The sequence below is a fragment of the Aythya ferina genome (assembly GCF_964211825.1).
Source record: "Aythya ferina genome assembly, chromosome: 7".
Lineage (NCBI taxonomy): Eukaryota > Metazoa > Chordata > Aves > Anseriformes > Anatidae > Aythya > Aythya ferina.
The window spans coordinates 29,366,884-29,387,342 of NC_140302.1; the positions used below are offsets into that span (position 1 = coordinate 29,366,884).

At 39.5% G+C, this 20,459-nt stretch overlaps 1 protein-coding gene across 23 annotated transcripts in view; it reads right to left on the reverse strand.

Annotated features, from left to right (window-relative positions):
- ABLIM1 (actin binding LIM protein 1) overlaps positions 1-20,459 on the reverse strand; it is a 190,112-nt gene that overhangs the window by 64,842 nt on the left and 104,811 nt on the right. For all 23 annotated transcript variants that reach the window (XM_084525597.1, XM_084525598.1, XM_084525604.1 and 20 more), the window contains 2 exons: positions 12,536-12,662; positions 11,274-11,367 (listed from right to left, as the gene is read on the reverse strand). In XM_084525597.1, the coding sequence (XP_084381723.1) occupies positions 11,274-11,367; positions 12,536-12,662 (221 nt within the window). The remainder of the gene's footprint in view (positions 1-11,273; positions 11,368-12,535; positions 12,663-20,459) is intronic.

Here is a 20,459-nt window from a genome sequence, read left to right on the forward strand (position 1 = left end):
AGCAGGCAAGCGTCTTTCTATCAATGAAGGATGTGAGAGTCTGGGGCATTAAGCAACTCACCTTGGATCAAAAGTAATTCTTGCAGCAGATCCAAGCAGAGAACTCAAATTCTTAGATTCCCAGTCCGGCAGCGCCTCTGAGTAGCACACCACCAGATCCAATAGCTGATTTCCTACCTAATTAATATAAAATTGTCTTTCCAGTTTTCTGTCAGAAGGCTGTTTGTGGAACCGTGTAACCTCTGGCATGCAATGTAGCAATGCCTGGTCTCCACTCCAATGTCTGCATTCAGTTCAGAGGGAGTGTCCCAAGAACAACAGAGAAAGAAGAGTTGGGAAGGCCAAAGGAGTGGGAAAAGAGATTAAGCATGAGATCACACAGTACCTCACCAGAAAATAACAAGAGGACATAAAAGAAAAGTAGCCAATAAGAAATAAAGTAGAAATAAAGCACTCAATATATGCTTATTTGTACCTGGTAGATCCCCACGTTATTCTAATAGGAAAATATGCCAGGAATGAACTGAGTAGAGTATTTTCTTTTCCTTTTGGTGACTGCTATCTGCTCTTGTAGCAAACTCACCCTAGTAGTCACTGTTGTTCCAGCTACTCTTGTCCTATAATGCTTTAAAAAGTATAAAAAGTATTCTGTCCTTGATTAACTGCAATGCTACCTGCTACCTTTAGAAAATTCTTCCAGTAAGAGGTCACAATAAGCAACAGATGACCATCTATCAAAGGGACAGATATTCTTCAAATGTTTTCCTTCCCAAACACATCACTCTTAACTCCAGAGTCTCTAACACATAATTACATGTATGAGACTGAATTTGACTACAGCAAGGCATTTCTGAGGAATCCTTGCTTTGCGATTCTGGCCAAAATGCCATCAAATTAACCGAGTGAATAAGTTAATGCACAGAAATAGTTGTCACTTTTTCAAATAGAGTAACTTAGAATCTAAGTGTCAGACCACCAACAGGTACTTGGTTTAAAAGCAGAGCCTTTTATTTTTGTCAGAAGTCCATTTTATATTGTTTGTCAGTCTTCTTGTACAGATGATTTCTAATTACAGATGCAAAACTATGCAAGCATACTTCTGAATCCTAGCTGGCATGAACATCACATCAGAGGATGTTTCTCAGAGCCCAGACACAGCCATTTTACTTGCTACATTGTCTTCTTCAGTTCCACATAAAATCAAGGTTTCTAGTTACCGCAGGAAAATGACTCCAGCAAAACAACCATGATAGAACATATTACTGTGGTGATGAACAGAAAAGAGATAAATGAACCTAAAGTAGAAAGGGATACCTAACATCACTTGCTGCCATCAAAGTTTCAATTGAATACAGCATCTCTATGACTGTTGCCTCAATAGCACAGTACTTCAAGGGTGCTGCTGAGGAATCTGCTTGAAGTTTTACTGCCTCAGTTCTTATTCTCCTCATTCCTATGAAAACAACATTTTCCAGCCAAGATGCAACTACTTCACAGAATTCAAAGCAAAAACATCCATCTGTATGCATAACAAATCTCTCTCCAAGTTGTACATGTGCAAGGCAAATTCTTAACACACTAACTCATACTCAAGTGATTCTTGGTGCTCATTTCAGAGACCTTTGTGAACTACAGAACATCCCAAGCCAGTTTCACAGACAGTTTGAATGCCAGCATGTGTGTTGCTGGTGGTGCACAGGTGCACCTCTTGCTGTGTGCTGTTTTTCCCTCTTCCAAAGAAAATGGCTTGTAATAAATGTCAAACAAACCAGATATCTATCTCAAGGACAATTACACCTATACGACCTTCTAATGTAGCATGAGCATGCAATTAAAACCTACCTACTTTATGCTCCAGATGGTCATTTTAAACATTTAGTTACCTGCAAAATACTCAGGTAATCATATTTCTTCATCTTTAAAGGACCCAGTTCAGTAAAGAGACACTTGGGTGTTAATTGTGAGGACATCAAACTCCCAAGATTCCAAACTTTGTCAGGGAAAGCACCCTAACAAAGCAGAGAGAAGAGAAGACTGAGTCCTCACACAGAGAATATTAAGCACAATACCTGTTTTGGAACCTGTTACAAACGTGTGACATCTATAGACTTGCCTCAACAGGCTCTTCTCCACTTCTCAAGTTTCAAACTGGTTTCTGCTGCATTCTTCCCAACAATTACTTTTTACTGGGGACAGGTGTAAGTCCCACCCTGCCCTTCTACAAATGAGGAGCAAACTCTCCACTTATAGAACTTAAAAATGAAAGATCACAATCTTACAAAAAATATTCCACCACTTAATCCATTTTCATTGTGATCTCAGTCAAGGAAAATCAAAAACTAAACTGCCTGAAATAATGTCATGATGTCACAGATTACCTCACATTCCCCTATCACTACATCCCAATTGAAAGTGAGACCATGACAGTGGTTTCAGTGTAGTACTTTGGTGCAGGGATCATCGTAGTTTTATACCTCTTTTGTGGCTGATTGTGGTGCAAACATTTAAAAGATGCAAAAATAAATAAATAAATATATACATGCAAAAGTTTAAAAGATGAAAAGAAGAAACAAGAGCAACTATAAAATGAAAACCCAATATTATGTTTTCCCTAAAACAGATTGTGCCAAGAAAAGAACACGTTCTACAGTGACAACCATGCAGCAAAGTTCTTAACACAGGTACATAACAAGAAAAATAAAGTAGTCCAGGTAATTTACCATTCCACTGAAAAAATATATGTATGTTATGTGCACCTCTGTTACAGTAAAAAACTACCTGTTTCAAGTACCTGTTGTGTGCTACTGGAATACTTGCAATAGTTATATACCACACAGGCATATTTGGTGGCAGTGATCTTTATACTAATATAAATGCCTCTACTGAAATGTCATTCTAAAGTATTTTTTATCAGCCTGCTAAAGTTTATCGCTAATACTTAGTGCAAGAAACACTCTACAGAATATTTAATTAAAACAAACAGGAAAAAGCTAAAGATGCTGTGCTAGGAAACATAAATCCTCATCAGCAAGACTGTACACAAGAAAGCAATTTATACAGATAAGCCATTATTTTATAAGCACCTGCAAGACTTCACAAGTCCCTTTGTGGCAATAAGGAAGCTTTAATTGGTTATTTTTTTCAAATTACTTGTTACGACTTGCTCTCCTTATTCACCATCCTGTACATCTTCTTAACATTCCTCCCTTTTCTATTGATGTTCAAATTGACTAAGGGATGGTTTCAAAACCACTGCAGAGAAGTTAATGCCTTGTGATGATGCTGCCATAGCAACTGAACTCATGTTAGGGCTCTGTCAACTCCAGCTAATTGCTTTTACTATATGTCAAGCCTCTTCTAAATACAGATATCCCTCTTGCCAAGTTCAATCTTTTGAGTTTAAAAAAGCAAAGTCACCAAAACCTTGTTAGAAAGATTTTTACATGAAGTCTTTTTTTTTTTTTCCCTGAAGTTTATTATTATATTTTATTGGATTATTTTTTTTCTGGAAGTATATTAATTCTATATTTTTTGACCCTGTGCATGGTGCTGTGTTCTGTGCAATTACACATGCATATTTTTATCAGGGAAGGATGGTTTGAGTCAAGTCTGTGCTGCTACTCAGCTACATAGACAAGCTGGCTGAAACATTTACTAATATGCCTGAGTTGTTATACTTTTCATTTCCCCATTTCTACACAAACAAACCCCACATTAAAAACAATACAAAACCCAACAATGTTTGACATTAACTAATAAAACACATTTCCGAGCTCAAAGACAGAGAGACTGGAAAAAAAGTTCTAACTTTATTGCTATGCATTGATTCTCCAGAAGTGATCACAAGATGTAACATACTATACTAAGAAGTATTTGAGATAAAGAAGTCTATTGTTCCTCCGTGCATCTGCAATCAGCTGCAATCAGAAACAGCCAAGCTCTGTCCTGTTCTCATCTATTTCTGGCAGTTTAAAAATGTTAGCTACACTCTCCAACTAAGACATGGGATTACACATACCCCTTTAAAAAATCCTGCCGGAGCAGTAATAATAGTACAGATATCCGATTCTGATATTACTGACAAGCTATTCAGTCACATCACAAAGCTGTATCCCCTCCCCGAAAAGAAAACTACTCCCCTTCTAGTTCAGATCTGGTTTCACAGGAAGACATTTACCTTCTGGTAAGAATTCCTCAGTCTAACTCCATCCGTGCTCGGCTGGTGGGCAGAATCCCTTCACCTTCTTGCAGACCAGGAGCAAGGCGCCCCTGAGTGCACCCAGCCCTCAGCCTCCCTCCTCCTTCTCCTTCTCCTCCTCCTCCTCCTCGTCTTCTGCTCTTGCTCTCCCGCCCGCCAAGCCTGCACGCTGAACACACGCTGTCACTGACTCGACCAGCTTGCTCTGAGAAAAGGAAACAGGGAAGATCCTGGCCCAGGCAGGGGCAGGGCCACTTCTCATCCATCACTCAAGTCACTGCTCCATGTTGAACATTTTTTCCCTCAGGGACAGGTGTCCACCGAGTATGAAACCAGCACTCTCTGGCTCTGGAAGTTATTAAATTTTACTTGCAAGGCTTCTGAAGAATTTACACAGCCTCCTGGGTGTCAGTCTAGTTTTGTCAGAAGCACTTAGTTATGCTGAGCTTGTATTCTGCTCTGATTCAGGCGAGGGCAGGAAGAGCACAGGGGCCACTTCTCTCACGGGCACAAATATCCTGTGTACTGCCAGCACACTGTGGGTGAGGCCATGCCCCACACACATCCTGTGAGCCTTTGATGAATGCACAGTGTGCCCCATAAAACAACCCTATCTGATCTCTTCACAGGTAAATACCACAATCGAAAGAAACCCTGTGGTCTGCTGTATGTACCTGTCTGGCTGCAAGGGCAAACACAAGGCAAACGATCACAACAATGTGCTTCTGCTGTTTTCTTACCACTTACCTTGGTTGGTTAGGCAGCACGTTCGTGTTTTCCGATTTATTAGAACAGCAGTAAAATTAAACACAAAGCAAATCACAGAACTAACAAGGCGTGCACTAAAAGCTATCGCTTCTCATGTGTTATGTAGCCTTCTGCTGCTGCATTTTTCTGCTGTGTGAGGATGACAGTGCTGGCTGGGAGATGCTGGTTGAGAGCAGCTGAGTTATCTCCCAACTCTATAAAATGTCCAAACCGGTGTGGTGAAAACAGAGTGGTAATACGTCCTTCAGCAATTTTCCTTAACACACCACCAAAACCAAACCCTTTTGCATACATCACATCATCAGTCTTCGCTTAAACTACTTCCTTTATAAAAGTGCTAAACATTTTAAATCATCTTGACCTTTACTACTGGTACAGGCTGCATCATCTGAATCTGGTAAGTGACATGTTTTGTGATACTTCTAGGATAATCACTATGAAAACAACCCCATGAAATATTTCATTCAGCAGAAGAATATGTTTGCCTTTCATTTAACACTTCTGAATGGAAGTAAAATATATCTATGTTTGTTTTAAGAGATTCTCTACACAGTTCTTTGATCTAGAAGATGTACTGGTGTAAGAACACAGGACCAGGTGTATGAATACCCTGCAGTACCTAAACTACATCCTGGACTGCAGAGAAAGGTGATGATTTCATGTGAGCTTCTAAATCTAGCCCTGAAATCAACACTTGAATAAACTCACAGGCTACTCTGGATCACATACTTTGCTGGGTAAATGCAGAGATACAGTTTCCTTATACAACCATGGCAGCTCTCTCTCTAATTATTACAATTATTTACTTCCAAATTCTGAAGTCAAGATGTGAAGGAGATAATTAGTATCTGAGTTAGGTGCAGCAAAGATAAAACGTCTTAAAATTCTGGCACATTAAAATACAGCAACTAGAAGTATTAAGTTTCCTTCATATGAAATGCAACCTCTTAAGTATACTCACCCTCTTTAAAATAAGGGGAAGCTCAGCATAAATTACTATATCAGAACTGCTTAGAACTTGACCTTGCAGGCTGAAGTCAAAGGAGGCTTCTGGTTTCCTGGCATTTCTCTTTCCGGGTCCATCTGTTAAAATGGCATTATGCCACTGCTTACAAGGTGGCATGCGAGTTTCAGCAGTGCTCAGGAAACAAACACAGGGCAGCCAGCAGCCCACCAGAACAGGAACTCAAGCTATGCACAGCCAGGAGAAATCACACAATGCCCTTTTATTTGATAATGAATAGTAAGCAAGTAGCATTAAAAAAATAAAAAATTAAACGGGTAGAGTAGCCAGATGGTTGAGGGATTTGACAGTGGATATAATAGATATATACATCTTCAGATCACGAGATCAAATCAGTAATAGAAAATAAAAGTGAAAATCTCAGCACCTGAATTTTTTATTCCCAGGCTTTCTGTCTAATTTCATGCACGTTATTTGTCTGTTTCTGTCTTGGTATCTTCTTTCTACAGAACTAAAAGAATACTACTTAGGAGTTTTGTAAAACACTTTAGATAAGCACAGATAGAATGCATGGGCATAGGCACAATCCCCCATTCTCTGAAGTCAATGGAAAGCTTCTCAGTGCTTTAACATATTTTGAATCAAGTCCTACAGGAATAATTACATTGTGCATGATAAACACGAGGCAAAAATGATTTAAGCCAGCATCTTTCAAATAGCTAAATATGTGCTGAAGTTTACTCAGATTTGTGGAGTTACACATGTCTACAGAGAGATCTGTAGGATTAAGACCAGATGGACATCTTTCAATAGGCAAGCCTTGAAGCTATGAAGACAACAACTTAGACTTTCCACTGTGTGAAAGTCCTTACTCTCATTATGGCATTACTGCCTGAGAAGAAAAGTTTTTCACTGAAGTTAAGAGGAAATGAGTAATTTGCCATAAATAAAGGTTCCTTTCTCCTGGAGAAACCCAAGGAAGAACATTGATCTCTGTTGTCTTGACAACAGTATCATCAAATACTCAAGTATTAAAGTATCCTGCATGCTCAAGAAAGTTGCGGTATCTATTTCATGTTAGATACTTATCACATTCATTGTGCTGGCGTGCAGACTTATCTATCATCTGTGACTATTTATCACAGAAAGCTATGGGCAAAATAACATGAGAAATACCTGAGCTGACTTAAATGCACATGGCATTTTTTTCTATTTTTACGGCTATTCAAAGTTGTCAGATCTATGGTATAGAAAAAAAGGAGATTCTTCCATGAGATGTGGATATTAACAAAATATATGCTGTTTTTTTTTTTTTCTTTCTTTTTTTTTTTTTTTAAGTAATGCATTTCAAAACTGAGCAAATAAATCATCTCTACAGAATGCTGGTGAAGTTCTATTTTCTTAAGGCTTGAATCTTAAAAAGTTTGAGCTCAAACCTTGGCTTTTCTGACAAAGTTTGCTGTATGTGCCTACAGGGCATAGCACAGCTGCCTTCTGAGATAAAGACTCTTGGGCCAACATTGGCTTCAGCTGTGGTTGTCTCTCTTGCTGACTGCTCAATGTAGAAGACTAAGGCCTGATTTTTCAGAGGTGCAAAGCAACAACGAGGGATAAAAATGAGCAGGAGCTGAGATGCTGCAAAGCATCTTAAATTTTCTATTTAAAAAAAATAAACTCTTACTGGAAAAACAGGTATCACCTGCCTCCACAAACAAAGCACAGATTCACACTTTCATTTCGCTTCAGTTTTCCTGCTTTTCTATACTTTCCATCTAGTAAAGTAATGAGAATGATCAAAAAATAAATCAGTCCTACAACAACAGCATTCTGTTGATTTCTTCTGATCCATTAGAGGGAAGTGTTTGCATACCACGTGCCACATACTTCCCCTCTAATATCTTCACATCATTGCTTTGGATGAATATTATGAAATAATATATAGTGGTCCTGACATAACAAATATTTTATTGTTGGATTAAATGAAAGACCTGGATCAGATTAATATTTCTAATTAATACAAGTAAAATATAAAGCTAGGTAGCAGTTGAGCTGCACAGTAATGCCATAATCTCCACCTCCAATAACTGTGCTACTTCACACTGATAATATGGTTTCATTCCCAAGAGAGGTGGCAGGACAAGAGACAACGCACATGATATTAATAGACAAAAATGCCCAACTTTGCCAAAGAAATACTGCTTAAGAAAACAAGGAGGGAAAACAGTAATCTGTCTGTGAGAATCCCGAGCTTCATCTAAATTAAAACTTCAGGTGTACTGAAAGGTTGTGGGTGATTTTCTGTACAGGCTAATGAGGTTGTTACTTGTCCTGCCTCAAAAGCATCTGCAGCCCTCCATGAACTGCAGCATCCTGTTCTGTGAATTATCTTCCGTGACCCTCTGGCTACTTCCAATCTCTCATCTCCTTTGTTACCAGAGGATTTATGTCATGCTTTGGCCCCATCCTTTAAACTACTTTTCCTGCTCAAAGGAGACTTGTGCTGACACATAATTTTCTCATCTTATGTTTCCACTTATTAGTGCCTTTAGTCTAATTTAGAGACATTAGTACTGCTCCTTTAGAACTGTGCATCTCTGACAGCATACAAGATTTCTAGGAGGAGACAAGAAACTAGCGCATGCTTCTACTAAACTCCTTGTATTATTGAATATTAGCTGTATCTTCTAAGCATCTTTTCAAGTGCTGCCCAATGACAGAAAATGCTTGTATGTCTCTCTAGCACCTGCATTCCCCACTGATACGTGAAGAACTCAATTCATGGACTATCCAGGCTACTAAGATGTACTGTAAATCAGTCAAAGCAATGTCTGAGTCTCCCTGACCATAAAATACTGTGGTTTTTTGGTGAAAGCCTCTAAGGACTTGTCCACTCTACACCTATCACATAGCAGTGAGCTTCAAATGCCATTTAAAACAAATCAGGAAAGAGCTGTGTTACAAGTAATTCAATTTCTACATGCTTTATTTTTTGGTCTTGGTTAGATATTGAGAACTATTGCTGCCCTCTACTGTATTATTAAGGGTTGTGCCTCTGATAATCAATGAGATCCATGAATATGCAAGCAAAAATTCTAGTTTTACCCATAATTTCACATGCTTAATATTTCCATAATATCATTCAAAAGGTCTGTTTCTATTTCATGAGCATATTTGGATCCTGCTGGGGCTAGGTCACATGAGGAATCTTTATCTATTTTCTCTGACTTTGACCCTTACATGAGGTTGGACACCTGCTCCATTACTTTTATTTCAGCAGTATGTTGTCTCTTCTTCTGATAATAAATGCCCATAAGAAGAGAAAGAACTACGAGGCAAGAAACCAACCTTGACACCAAAATGACTGCAACAAGGTTCTGTCTGGGACACGAAGACTCTGATAAACCAAACTTTAGCTTAGATTGTGATAGAGAGCTGAACTCCAGTTGAGTTGAACTCATTTTCTCCTGGCCTCAGCTGATTCAGCTCTGAAAGGATATAGCTCTAGATCCTCTCAGAAACCTGATTTTATTTCTCATTGATACTAGAAAGAGCAACATGAATGCAACCTTTCTATATTCACATCCACTACACAGAAGGCTCCAAACAGAAATAGCTCGTTTCTTCCCAGCTCTCTGCAGACTCAAAGAACCTCCTCTTTTATTATTTTCATCTCCATGCCTCTGAATAGATCACATTGCTTTCAGCAATAGAATGCACAGGTTTGAGCACCTATCATGTGCTGTGTAATAGAGTAACAGCAGAAATAGCATCTAAAGTCATTTTAGAATATTTTATGCTTCCCAGTCTCACAAATCCAATTACTTTTCTCCAACTATGCTGAGTACTCTCCAATAGAGAGTACTAAACTGAAAAACTCATCAGTAGATGTGAACAGATAGGCAGATGGTAGTAGACCTCTAGATAAAAGCCAGAGACACAGCCTTTCTAACTCAAGGGAAAAGTCAGACTGTTCTCACTGATTATCTTTGTGGCTCTCCAAAAGAATTAGAAACACACTGCAAAGGAGGCAGACTAAGATCACAGCTAACTGGAGAAGTGTACTTCCTCTCAGTAGAAGCAGTGACAGGTACAGCAGCTGTCTACATGCTTTCTGAGTCTCAGTTGGTGGCTACTGTCCTGGCTAATATTCGAATATTGAACTACAGAGACCTCCAGAGCTAGAAAATCGAGCTGTTTCCACTTTACATCAAATATGAAACTTATCAGATGAGGGCTGACACAGTCCTATACCAGCAGTAGATGGAACACAAAGAAGAGAACTTATAATACACATTTAACTAGCAAATTCCATCTGTTTTTATTTTGGTAATACTTTCAGGTTTATTTCTTGGACTCATTAAAATAATACATCTGGTTTCCTCTCCAAAAAATATGCCTGTAACTGAAATTCTTCCTGGCTTTCCCATTTCTTCCACTTTATTATATAAAGGGAATTTTGTGTTGGTTCCCCCGTTTTTGCTCCAGGAAGGTTGAGTATTAAACATAACTAAATCTGGAGCCAAGCCACACAGCCCGTTCTAGGCCTAAGCTCAAAGGTCAGGTTATTTCCATTGAACATAGAATCCTATATGGAAGGGAGGCAACAGGTTTGTTCCTCATATTTCAATGGTAACAGGACAAGGAAGGTCATCTGCATTTTTACCCACTGAACATTTCTGTGATGACACAAAGGGATGCATGCATAATTCAAGGATCCCATCTCACAGGGGACTAGTCACAGCCATGGGAGACAGTACTGACAACAAAAGATATGCAACTGTAAAATGATTTGGCCAGAGAGGCAAAGAGAACACAGAGGATTCCAACTAAAAGTAAACAAAAGACTGTTCAGACATTTTCTGTTTGTGCCTTCTTGTTTCTAACATATTATTTCCAGTACATTTCTCCCTCGCCTTGTCAGCATCATTCATATCATCTGGCCTTATTTGAGAAGAAAAATCTCAGGTACACAACCCCCCTTCATGACTATATATCTCAGAATACTCACAGTTGTCAAAGGTAATGATTCCAGTACTCAAATTACCTCTATAAATATATCAAATCTGACACAGAATAAGAAATGCAACAGACTTTGCACATCACCACTAAAAAAGAAACATAGAAATCATAAATCCATAGAAACTAGTGTAATTAATTCTCTATCACATACTTTCCCTGATTGCTCCAAAGGTAAAACACTTGAAAATATTTCTGAAAATTAGCACCTTTGCTCTAAAATCAGCAGTAAAATTTTCCCATGAGAATTTTTTATTTTTTTACAGCTCCTTGAGAACATAATGGGATGTGGCCCAATTCTTAAACTCCATCTTACAAAGCACGTACCTCTAGGACTTTCCCAGTAATGAACTGGTGACATGCTTCACACTTGACTCCAAAAAGAACCTGATAGTCCTTTTCACAATAAGGAGCACCATCTCTGAAAAAGAAAATCCACAAAATATAAACCACCTTTTAATAAATGGGTTACAGCATGACTTACATTCTTCCCTTGTTTTCACTCTGGAACTCCAATGAACAGCAATCGGCAAATGGGAGAGAAACCAAGAGATGTATTTTGCAGTAGAAGAAAAAAAAATAAAAAATCATATTCTCATAATTCTATAATTATTCCTTTAAATTTCCATAAAGGAAAGGTACCCAACCTTGAAACACTGAAGCAAACCTCATTCTTAAAAACAGACTCTAGAACTACAGGTGGTACAATTCTAGAGAAATTATTGGAACTCTGTCCATGGTGATGAGTGGAGATCATTCAACAAAGAAATCTTCCGTAGTGTGTGAAGAGCGTAACCAGTTGCTTTTAAGTGTAAGGTCATGGATGTTTTTGGTATGAACAATGTACATCCATCGTACAAATGGAAGCACCAATCAGAACTTAATATTATTTCTCAGGCGCTAGCATTGACCTTCTTTTAAGAAATTACAGAATTTATTTCATTTAATTGATTTATAATATTATACATCCCACTGTACTTACTGATGGGTTTGTGAAACATACTTTATTTCCCTACATTTTCTCCTCATTATATACTTGAAGAGGAGAACAAGGACTGTATCTTAATTCCCTCTGTTTTATAATTACAACACTTTTCCCCCTTCACTTCCTCTGCCCCTCCTTATGTTCAATACTCTCTTCATTAGTTTCTCATTTGGAGTTGAGAAACACTGACAGGTCAATCACATCATGTTTAGTCTATTCTGTAGCAAAGGCAAATAACGGACAGGTTCCTATTTTTTTCCTCAATATCAATGTTGGAAAACAAAATGGCACAAAGCCATATCAAAGCTGTATCTAACACAGAAAACATATAGGAATTCACTCAAACCCTTGTGGGAGCATTGAGATACACCCTCTTCTGTACTGGTATTAAGTAGGGACTGCTATCATTAAACATCACATTGCAGTTGCTCTGTCCAGTTTACCTCCCTTCCCCAGCTCAGCTCTCATTGACAGCAAAGAATTTTGGCATATGCTGAGAGGTGATAGAAATTGGACACCAAAAGGTGAACTTTGCTGCCAGCTCTTCCCTTCTGGCAACAAGAACTCACACCAAGAGTGCAGGAGAGTTGCAAAGGCTACTTACTTGCTGATGTATTCCCCAGTTAGGACCTTCCCACAGGCCTTACACTTAAAGCATCCCAGGTGCCACTGCTTATCCAGAGCTAGCAATGCTTGTCCATTCTTTATGTCTCTTCCACAGCCAGCACAATCTGCAAATAAGCAAACAAATGCATTGCTGTCAGTTACCCGGTTCATTGATGCTCATTAACCACCCAACAATTGCTAGACTTGGTAATCAAAGGGGAAAATTACACAGCTATGCAGAGACACATCTTCCTTTCCTCAGAGACTTACAGATCCTCCATGAAGATACAGTCTTCTTTACTACAGACATATTCAGCAGAGGACAGAAATCTCTATCCAGTTTTTCACACTTTGTGATTCAAAGATTGCTAGGTAAGCTTTGTACAAACTTAAGATTTTGTTGGGAAGCAGCTATGAACCATCATCCAGAAAAGTACCAGCCTTCCAAAGGAATCAGTATTTTTCTCATTTTGCTTTTTACAAGATCTGGAGTGCCAAAGTGAAGCAAAGAAAGGAGGCCTGGGTGAGTGCCACCAGGATGCTGCAGTCTCCCATTGGGTGGCAGCAAAGCCCAGGACGTCCACCCAGCCACGGGCGGTGGCACATCCCAGCCCAGGAAGAGAGGAGAGAGCATTTTTAGCAAGGGCCTGAGGCGAGGGTGACAGCAGTGCGACAGCACTAAATGCTATATGACGGGACATATTGTGTTCCACCTGCAGGTGTGGAAAACAGCAGCTTTGCTGGGCTCTAATAGGCACAAGCACTCTCACTTGGGGATTTTGGTACTACCCAGTAGCCCACGCTCAATTTTTGCTGTGATTCAGAAAGACAATTTGATGGCAGACAGCAAACCTGAAGCCTGGAGCCACCGAATGCCCTCTGTCCCAGAAGATGCCACAACATCTCACGTCACATCAGAAATCTTGGGCTCAGCCCTGAGCTCCCATTCCTCTCCATTCAGATATAAGATATTCAAGAGATTTCCTGGCATGGGGCAGTTCAGTGCATGGGGAGATTTGACGAGACTGATGTGGGACACAGCAGGGAACCACCGGTGCTGTGTTGGAGCATCGAGAGAAAGGACAGCCTGGCAGAGCAGCGAGGCAGAAAGGGAATGCCCATCAACTGGGACATGCTGGAAGCCAGTGACAACCCAGAACAAAGGTTTTTCTGTATTTTATTATCCCAACACTCTTTTTGTGTTCTTTTCATGAATGTAACATCCTCTCCATGTGTTTGAAACATCAACAAACAGCCTCAAACCAAGACCAGTGCCAGCTGACTGAACAGGTACAGCCCTGACACCATCATCTCCTCACAGTTTTACAGCCCAGGTAACACCACACCCTGCAAAAGGGCGACTCCAGATTTATTATCACAACTGACAATAAAGGAGTGTCTCCTTTTGACACCCAAGGGCCTGACTTTTGTTTGCTGGATAATGGGCGAGGACAGCCCCAAATAGACGCTGTGCATTCCTGCCAGCCAGGTCACTATTTGCAGCAGGCCTCTCTATCAGCATTCTTCATGCTCACAACTCCCTCAGGAGAACAGGCCCAAGCACCACACTATCTTGTAATAAAATGCAAGTCACAGACCAATGATGCAGCTTGGTCTTGAAAAGCAACCCTGAGATGTCCTAATCCCAGGGCTTTGCTCTAAAGGACAAAAGTTACAAATTGAAATTATGAAATGACAAGTACTGACAGCACGTAATGGATCCCTCTGCTCTTCTGTGCCGTTTCAAGGCTTCATGCCACTCCACAATGACAGCAAGGGCTGGAACAGGTCAATGAGAGAGGCGCTGGAGTTTACGAAATGGGACTGAGGGGGAGACAAGTGAACATCTGTCAGGATGCCATTGGTACATGGATCTTCCCTTTGGTTTGGAGAGGATACTACATTATATTAGGTTCCTTCCAACTTGAAGCCATGCAATACACCTACCAACTGTAACAAGAAATGAGATCTTTCCTCCCACCTCAGTGGGTGCTGAGCTGCAGCTTTAATCAGCACCCATTTCTCAGCTTCCTAGCACTCCTGCTTCTCCCTGCTGTGCCAGCTTCCACATTCCTGACCTGCGGTCCTGCCAAACCATGACACATTCCCTGTTGCAATAATCCCTCCAAAAATCTGCTGTATTTTCCATGCTTTTGGCAGCTTTATCCAGGCAAGTTTTGTGAAGCTGAAATTTTGCAGATACGGAACCAAGAAAGAGATTTTTTAAAGCACTTTGTTGCACTTCAACTGAATTTCTGAAGCCGAGTCAGAATAGAAGAACTGCCTTATGTAAAAGGGCCCACCCAGTCCACAGTCTTTGTCTTTCCTGGTGCAAAAAGCAGTTACGTGGAGGAAATAGGGATCCATGAAGCATGCCCACCTGTGTACTTGCTTCCTGTAAGTCAAAGGTGGCGGTGTTGGACATGCATTTATTATTCTATAGCAACTATGACATTCACTCACTCTTTGTGTGTTCCTTAAAGAGTAAATGAATATCAATCATTATTTCCAGTCACAGGCATACTAAACATCTAATATCAAAGCAAGCTAATAGCCCAAGTAGTGTCTTACTAGGCTGAGATGGCTTTTAACTAAACCTGATTTTAATTCTAGCAAAACAGTTGGGTATATGCATGAGAAGCTAGCAATTATCATTATTTCCTAAAATAGAGAGTAAATAAGGCTGGGCTAGGCTAAGAAAAGATCATTTATTCATCCACATTCTACAAATAAAAGCCATTTATGACCGCAGGCATGTATGAAGCATATTAAAGCATTTGGCTGAATGTCATCAACAGACAGCATATGCAGGCAGGATCTCAGTATCACACTAAGCACAGGCTGCATCAGTGTAAGCCATAACCATCTCGTGCTGCAAAGAAAAGGGCAGTGAGATAAGACTAGTGGTTCACAACCACGTGCCAGGCCAAACTTGTACTCAAAAATCTGAAAACTCTCTCCCAGAATTTTGTGTAATGGTTCCCACAGCAGTTCTCCCTCTGGCTTCACACCTGGGTCAAACAGATGGCGTCCCTTTGACCTTGAGCTCTATCGTGCTCTCTTTTTGTCAGATAACCCACATTCCTCCCCACTCCCATCCATTTCACAGCTGGGCCGGCATAACGCAGAGAAGTGCAGTGTGAATGCATGAGTGAGCAGTACAGCTCCTGCATACACTTAGAACATAAAGAAAAGCCTACCACAAAATCAGTATGTGGAATTACATTTGAGCTGAAGGAAGACTTGAGGTGAGACAGTCCATGGCACTAATTCTCCTAAGAAACGTGAAGTAACACACATGCTGATGTGTATTGTGGCTGCCTGTGACACCAATAGCTGCAATTCCCCACCTTGTAGCCTCCACCAGCGACGTCTACCTGCTCAGACGTGGTACAGAAGAAGTGAATTTGCCCTCTCTCAGCAGTAGCTGACAGCATCATTTTTAGCCAAGCAAAAGCTCCTTGCGTGGTTCTCTGCCAGAGATGGCTAACATAACCTGTTGTGGTTTTCCTGTTCCCTGACTAGGCCTGCTCAATCTGAAGATACATCCTAACATATTTAAGTTACAGCCCTGGAAAAAAAAATCACTCAGAAGACTGTCATATTTGATGTGTCTGAACACAAAAGCAAATGACAAGAAGGACAAAAGGGCTGTAGCTGAACGTTGAGTCAGCCAGCCCAAAAGCATGGAAAAGTGGGGGGACAGGGCAATGGGAAGTGGCATGACACTGTAATACTGTGCATGATGAAGACCTCCACCCCCCAGTCACCTTAAGCTGCCTCATTAGAAGATGCAGGCCAGGGTGCGCTGCCTTCCATGGCATCTTGCTCGTGAAGATGCAAAGAGAAAACACATTTCCCTTTTTAGCATCTGCATCACCCCAGCCATCCAGGAGTGAAAAATCCTGCACAGCAACCCATTCGTCACTGCCTAAATTAAGCGGTGGATTTTCTTCCTTTGCCTCCCTCCCCTGCTCTCAGCCAATAGCAGGGAGCTCCCCCCTGCTGGATCCCTGCACAAGCAGGGGGCTCGGAGCTGACACAGATGCATTAACCCTAACAACACTGCCTAGGGCCTTGCCCACTCCCATGTGTATTGCTTTGAAAATTGACTGGCAATTGTACCTTTCTCTCACATTCTCCACTTGCTGCATAGAACATATCAGAGGAAAGTCGTCTCTACCTGCTTTTGTCCTAATGAACATCTTTGTGCAAAATCACATGCAGGATGAGTTGATGTGAGCAAGCCAACTTTGTTCTGTGCAGGGGGCTGAACAGAGCTAACAGTATCCTGGCTTAACAATGCATAATTAAGCCACCAAAAAGTTCTCGTCAATCCTGATAGCCATTGGTAGCACGTGTCTAGATAAAGCCTGAAGCTGCTGAATTTCTACAAATCACAGGAGTGAGACTCTGTTACGGTTCCTATAAAGTACAATACATCAGTTGTATGGAGACAGCACTAGCAGCATTCAAACCTGCAACAGGTAAAACAGGGAATCTAGAATCTATTTACCTCTATGTAAAGATATTTGTTTGAAAACAAACTTTCATTCAACATGCACAGAAATATACTGCCAAACACAACTGGACAAAGGGAGCAAGCTACAATGGACAGTGGCTTGGAAGTGGAAAAAAAAAAAAAAAAAAAAGTAAAAAGAGGCAAATATTATCACTGGAGTCAAAGTAAAGAAATCTCTAACTGTAAATAATTCTTAGCCATCTTGAAAAAAGACACTTGCATCCCAGTAATTCTTCTGTGGAAATCAGGAGATTGAGCAAGTTATCCTTTCTCACAGAGTTAGGGGACCAGAGAAGTTTCTCTCAGTTACCCTTTAACCACAAAGATCAGGCAATGCTTTTTAAAGCCCTGTTTTAAAATTAAAACTTTCAATGATATCACACAGGCTTTTCTAGCTCATCAAGATACTTCTGTGAAAGCTAAAAATACAAACTCACTTTGTCTGTTTACAGTATATTAAATGCTTTCAAAGTTTAAGCCACAATCATTTGATTGTTATGGCAGTAATGAGTTCTGAAGTCAAGAGAAGGCCATACAATACTGGAAATTTTTCCAGAATTGAGATCCATGTATGTTACTCAATTTTGCAATGAAATCTGTTGCCAGACCCTCTTTGCCAATGTAAAGATGGACAAAATGTGTTATTGCCCTTTTGCTAAAGGCAAAACAAACTCATTCCAACATCCTTGTACTCCTGAATAACCTAACAATGAGAGGCTGGGCTCACACAATGAAGGGAACAAAATTTCCCATGGGAAGCGGAACATAGCTTTGACCATTTATCATAAATGGCAAGTTGGAAAAAATGATATTTTCAAAATAAATATTTAAAGAAAATAAAAGGCTTTAGGTGATTAGATATGGAAAGAAATTACACTGGCATAGAATGGCATTATTTGCTTGCAGCACAAGTCCCTGTTAACCACCTATGAGTGCCTAACATTGACTTGCCTGTTTAAGAACTTGACTAATATACATGGAAATATAAACTAAACCCACTTATATGAAGATCACTGTGTGATTATCTTGATATATAATTACTGGAAACAACACTTTCACCATTTGATGTAATTTAAGGTAATTCAAAAGGATGAAAGCTTGTCCCTAACTTTAGTCTGTTAATATGGCATTGTTATATTATTAGAGTTTTTCTTCTTCTCCTCTTTATTGATGTGAGCATTTGTGTTAGTTGTCTACGCAAGAACAGGAAACCATTTCGCTTCCTTCCTTATATTGCTACACCTCCTTCTCTACAGAGGACTAACCAATTGGCCTTTACCCCCTTACTCCTGGAAAGTGTTCCTGCAAGCAACATACCACCAAGTTGGCCTTTCTCCATGATATCAGCCACCTTTTCAACCCAATCTTTCCTACACGTCTGAACAGAAAACCAAAGTGTGATGGAAATAGCTTGTAGCATCTCTGTCTCTTTCTTCCTCCACCTGTCTTAGAGAGGAATTTGTAATTGTCCTGTAAAAGAAAGGTGACAGTATTTTTTTTTTATTTTTTTATTTTTACACTTAGCAGCCCCAGTGTCCCAGTTGTAAAACTACTCTGAGGATAAACATCAGCCAGATACAGATCAGCGGTGGCTATCCGAAGCTAGTCTAACCCGTTATTTCCTTTACCACACACTCAGGACTTGGATAATTACAGCTGAATTTAAATTCACAGCTCTAACTCACAGTATGCCAAGGGAGTTGCTCAGTTTGCAAATAAGCTGCAGTGCTTAAAGCCCAGCTCATGGACAGTACATGCTGTGTCTCTTCATTTGAAGACTATTTTGGGTAATTTTCCATTGTTACTCTTGGAAAACAATTAAAACTGTACTATCTCCAATATGGAAACTTTTAGGAAGGTTTTTATGTCCTGGTAACCCATGGCAAACTGAGCTCTAAATAACAACAGTCAGTGACCTCTGATTCCTGACCTATTACCTGGTAGCCTCTCTGAATATGGCAATTCCCAAATACTCGTGTCTGGGGATTTCCTCCTATAGTTGTATTTTCCGAACTAGTGATGCCTCCCAATGCAACACCCATTTACTGAGCAATTCCTTGCATTTCTCCCAGAACTCTCTTTGGAATTATATTTGATTAGTGTTGGTAAAGACTTGGGAGATGGATTTATTTTTTTTCCAAATTTGAGATGGGGTTACACATACATAAATAGTAGCAGATCTGTAATGGTCCATTCACAATTGTTCTTGCCCAATTTATACACAATACCAAAGAATGCAAAGGAAATAGGCAAAATGGACTGAAAACACCTTCCTGAAAAAAAAAAAAAAAAAAGGTTACATTTGTGAACCAACATTTTCTGATGGAGAATTACTAAGTCAGAAACTTACTGCCCTGCCACCACTATATTCTCAATGCAGTTGCTGTTCTGTTTCTCATCACCCAAAAAGTTAGCTTCTAACAATGCTTTATACACCTCCAGGGAAGGAGCAAAGTTGATTTATAAAGCAGCAGTGAAAATACAAACCCTCATAAAATAAGAAGTAGATGAGCAAATGGAGGTTTCTTATGCAATTTAGCCACTGGTACAAAACATAAGTGACAACTAAAATTAACCTAAGAAAACAATTCAAATTATGGAAATGTCTCAAAAATTGCAAACACTCTGCAAAAGAATAAAACTTTTTGGAGTAATCACAGAAATTGGCCATCACAGTTACTGAAAGGATTTAACAAGGGAAGAACTGAGTATTCTTCTGCCATAAACCATTGGCTTTTGGCAGACAGGAATTGTACTTGAGGTTTGCATCACTTTTTTCTACCCTTTCATGAATGTTGATTTGCTTATTTTAGTCTTCAAAAAAGGGCAGGATAGGGCAAATTTTAGACCCATAGTATTCTCAATGTATTAAAAAGCCAGTAGCCCTGCAAGATTATTAAAAACCAATTTAAATTAAGATAGGGGAAATTTAATACTCATATTTAAAAATCAAGGATGTTATTAAAAATCCAAATTGTACACTTTAAATCACTTTTACACATTTAAAGTTAAAAAATCCAAACAGGATTTGAAAACACAAAGGAAACTTGCTCTCTTTTTCATATCTATAAACAAAATCAGGTATGATAAGGTCCATCACTTTTAAAACCCTTACAGACATAGTTATACAAAGTAAGTAGCTTTATAAAGCTACCTTTGACAAATCAGGAGATACAAAATTAAAATACATTTTAATGTATTAACATTCCGCATGTGTCCAGCAGATTTCAGGTAGTTTCTGAAATGAAAAAAAAAAAATAATCCACAATGCTATTTTTATGCCTTGTAATTATTTCCATGCAAATGGATCTAGATGTAAGTCATGAGCAAAAATAGTCATTATGTAAAAATACAGATGTCAAAAAATTTGACTAATTTATACAGAACTATACTAGTTTAA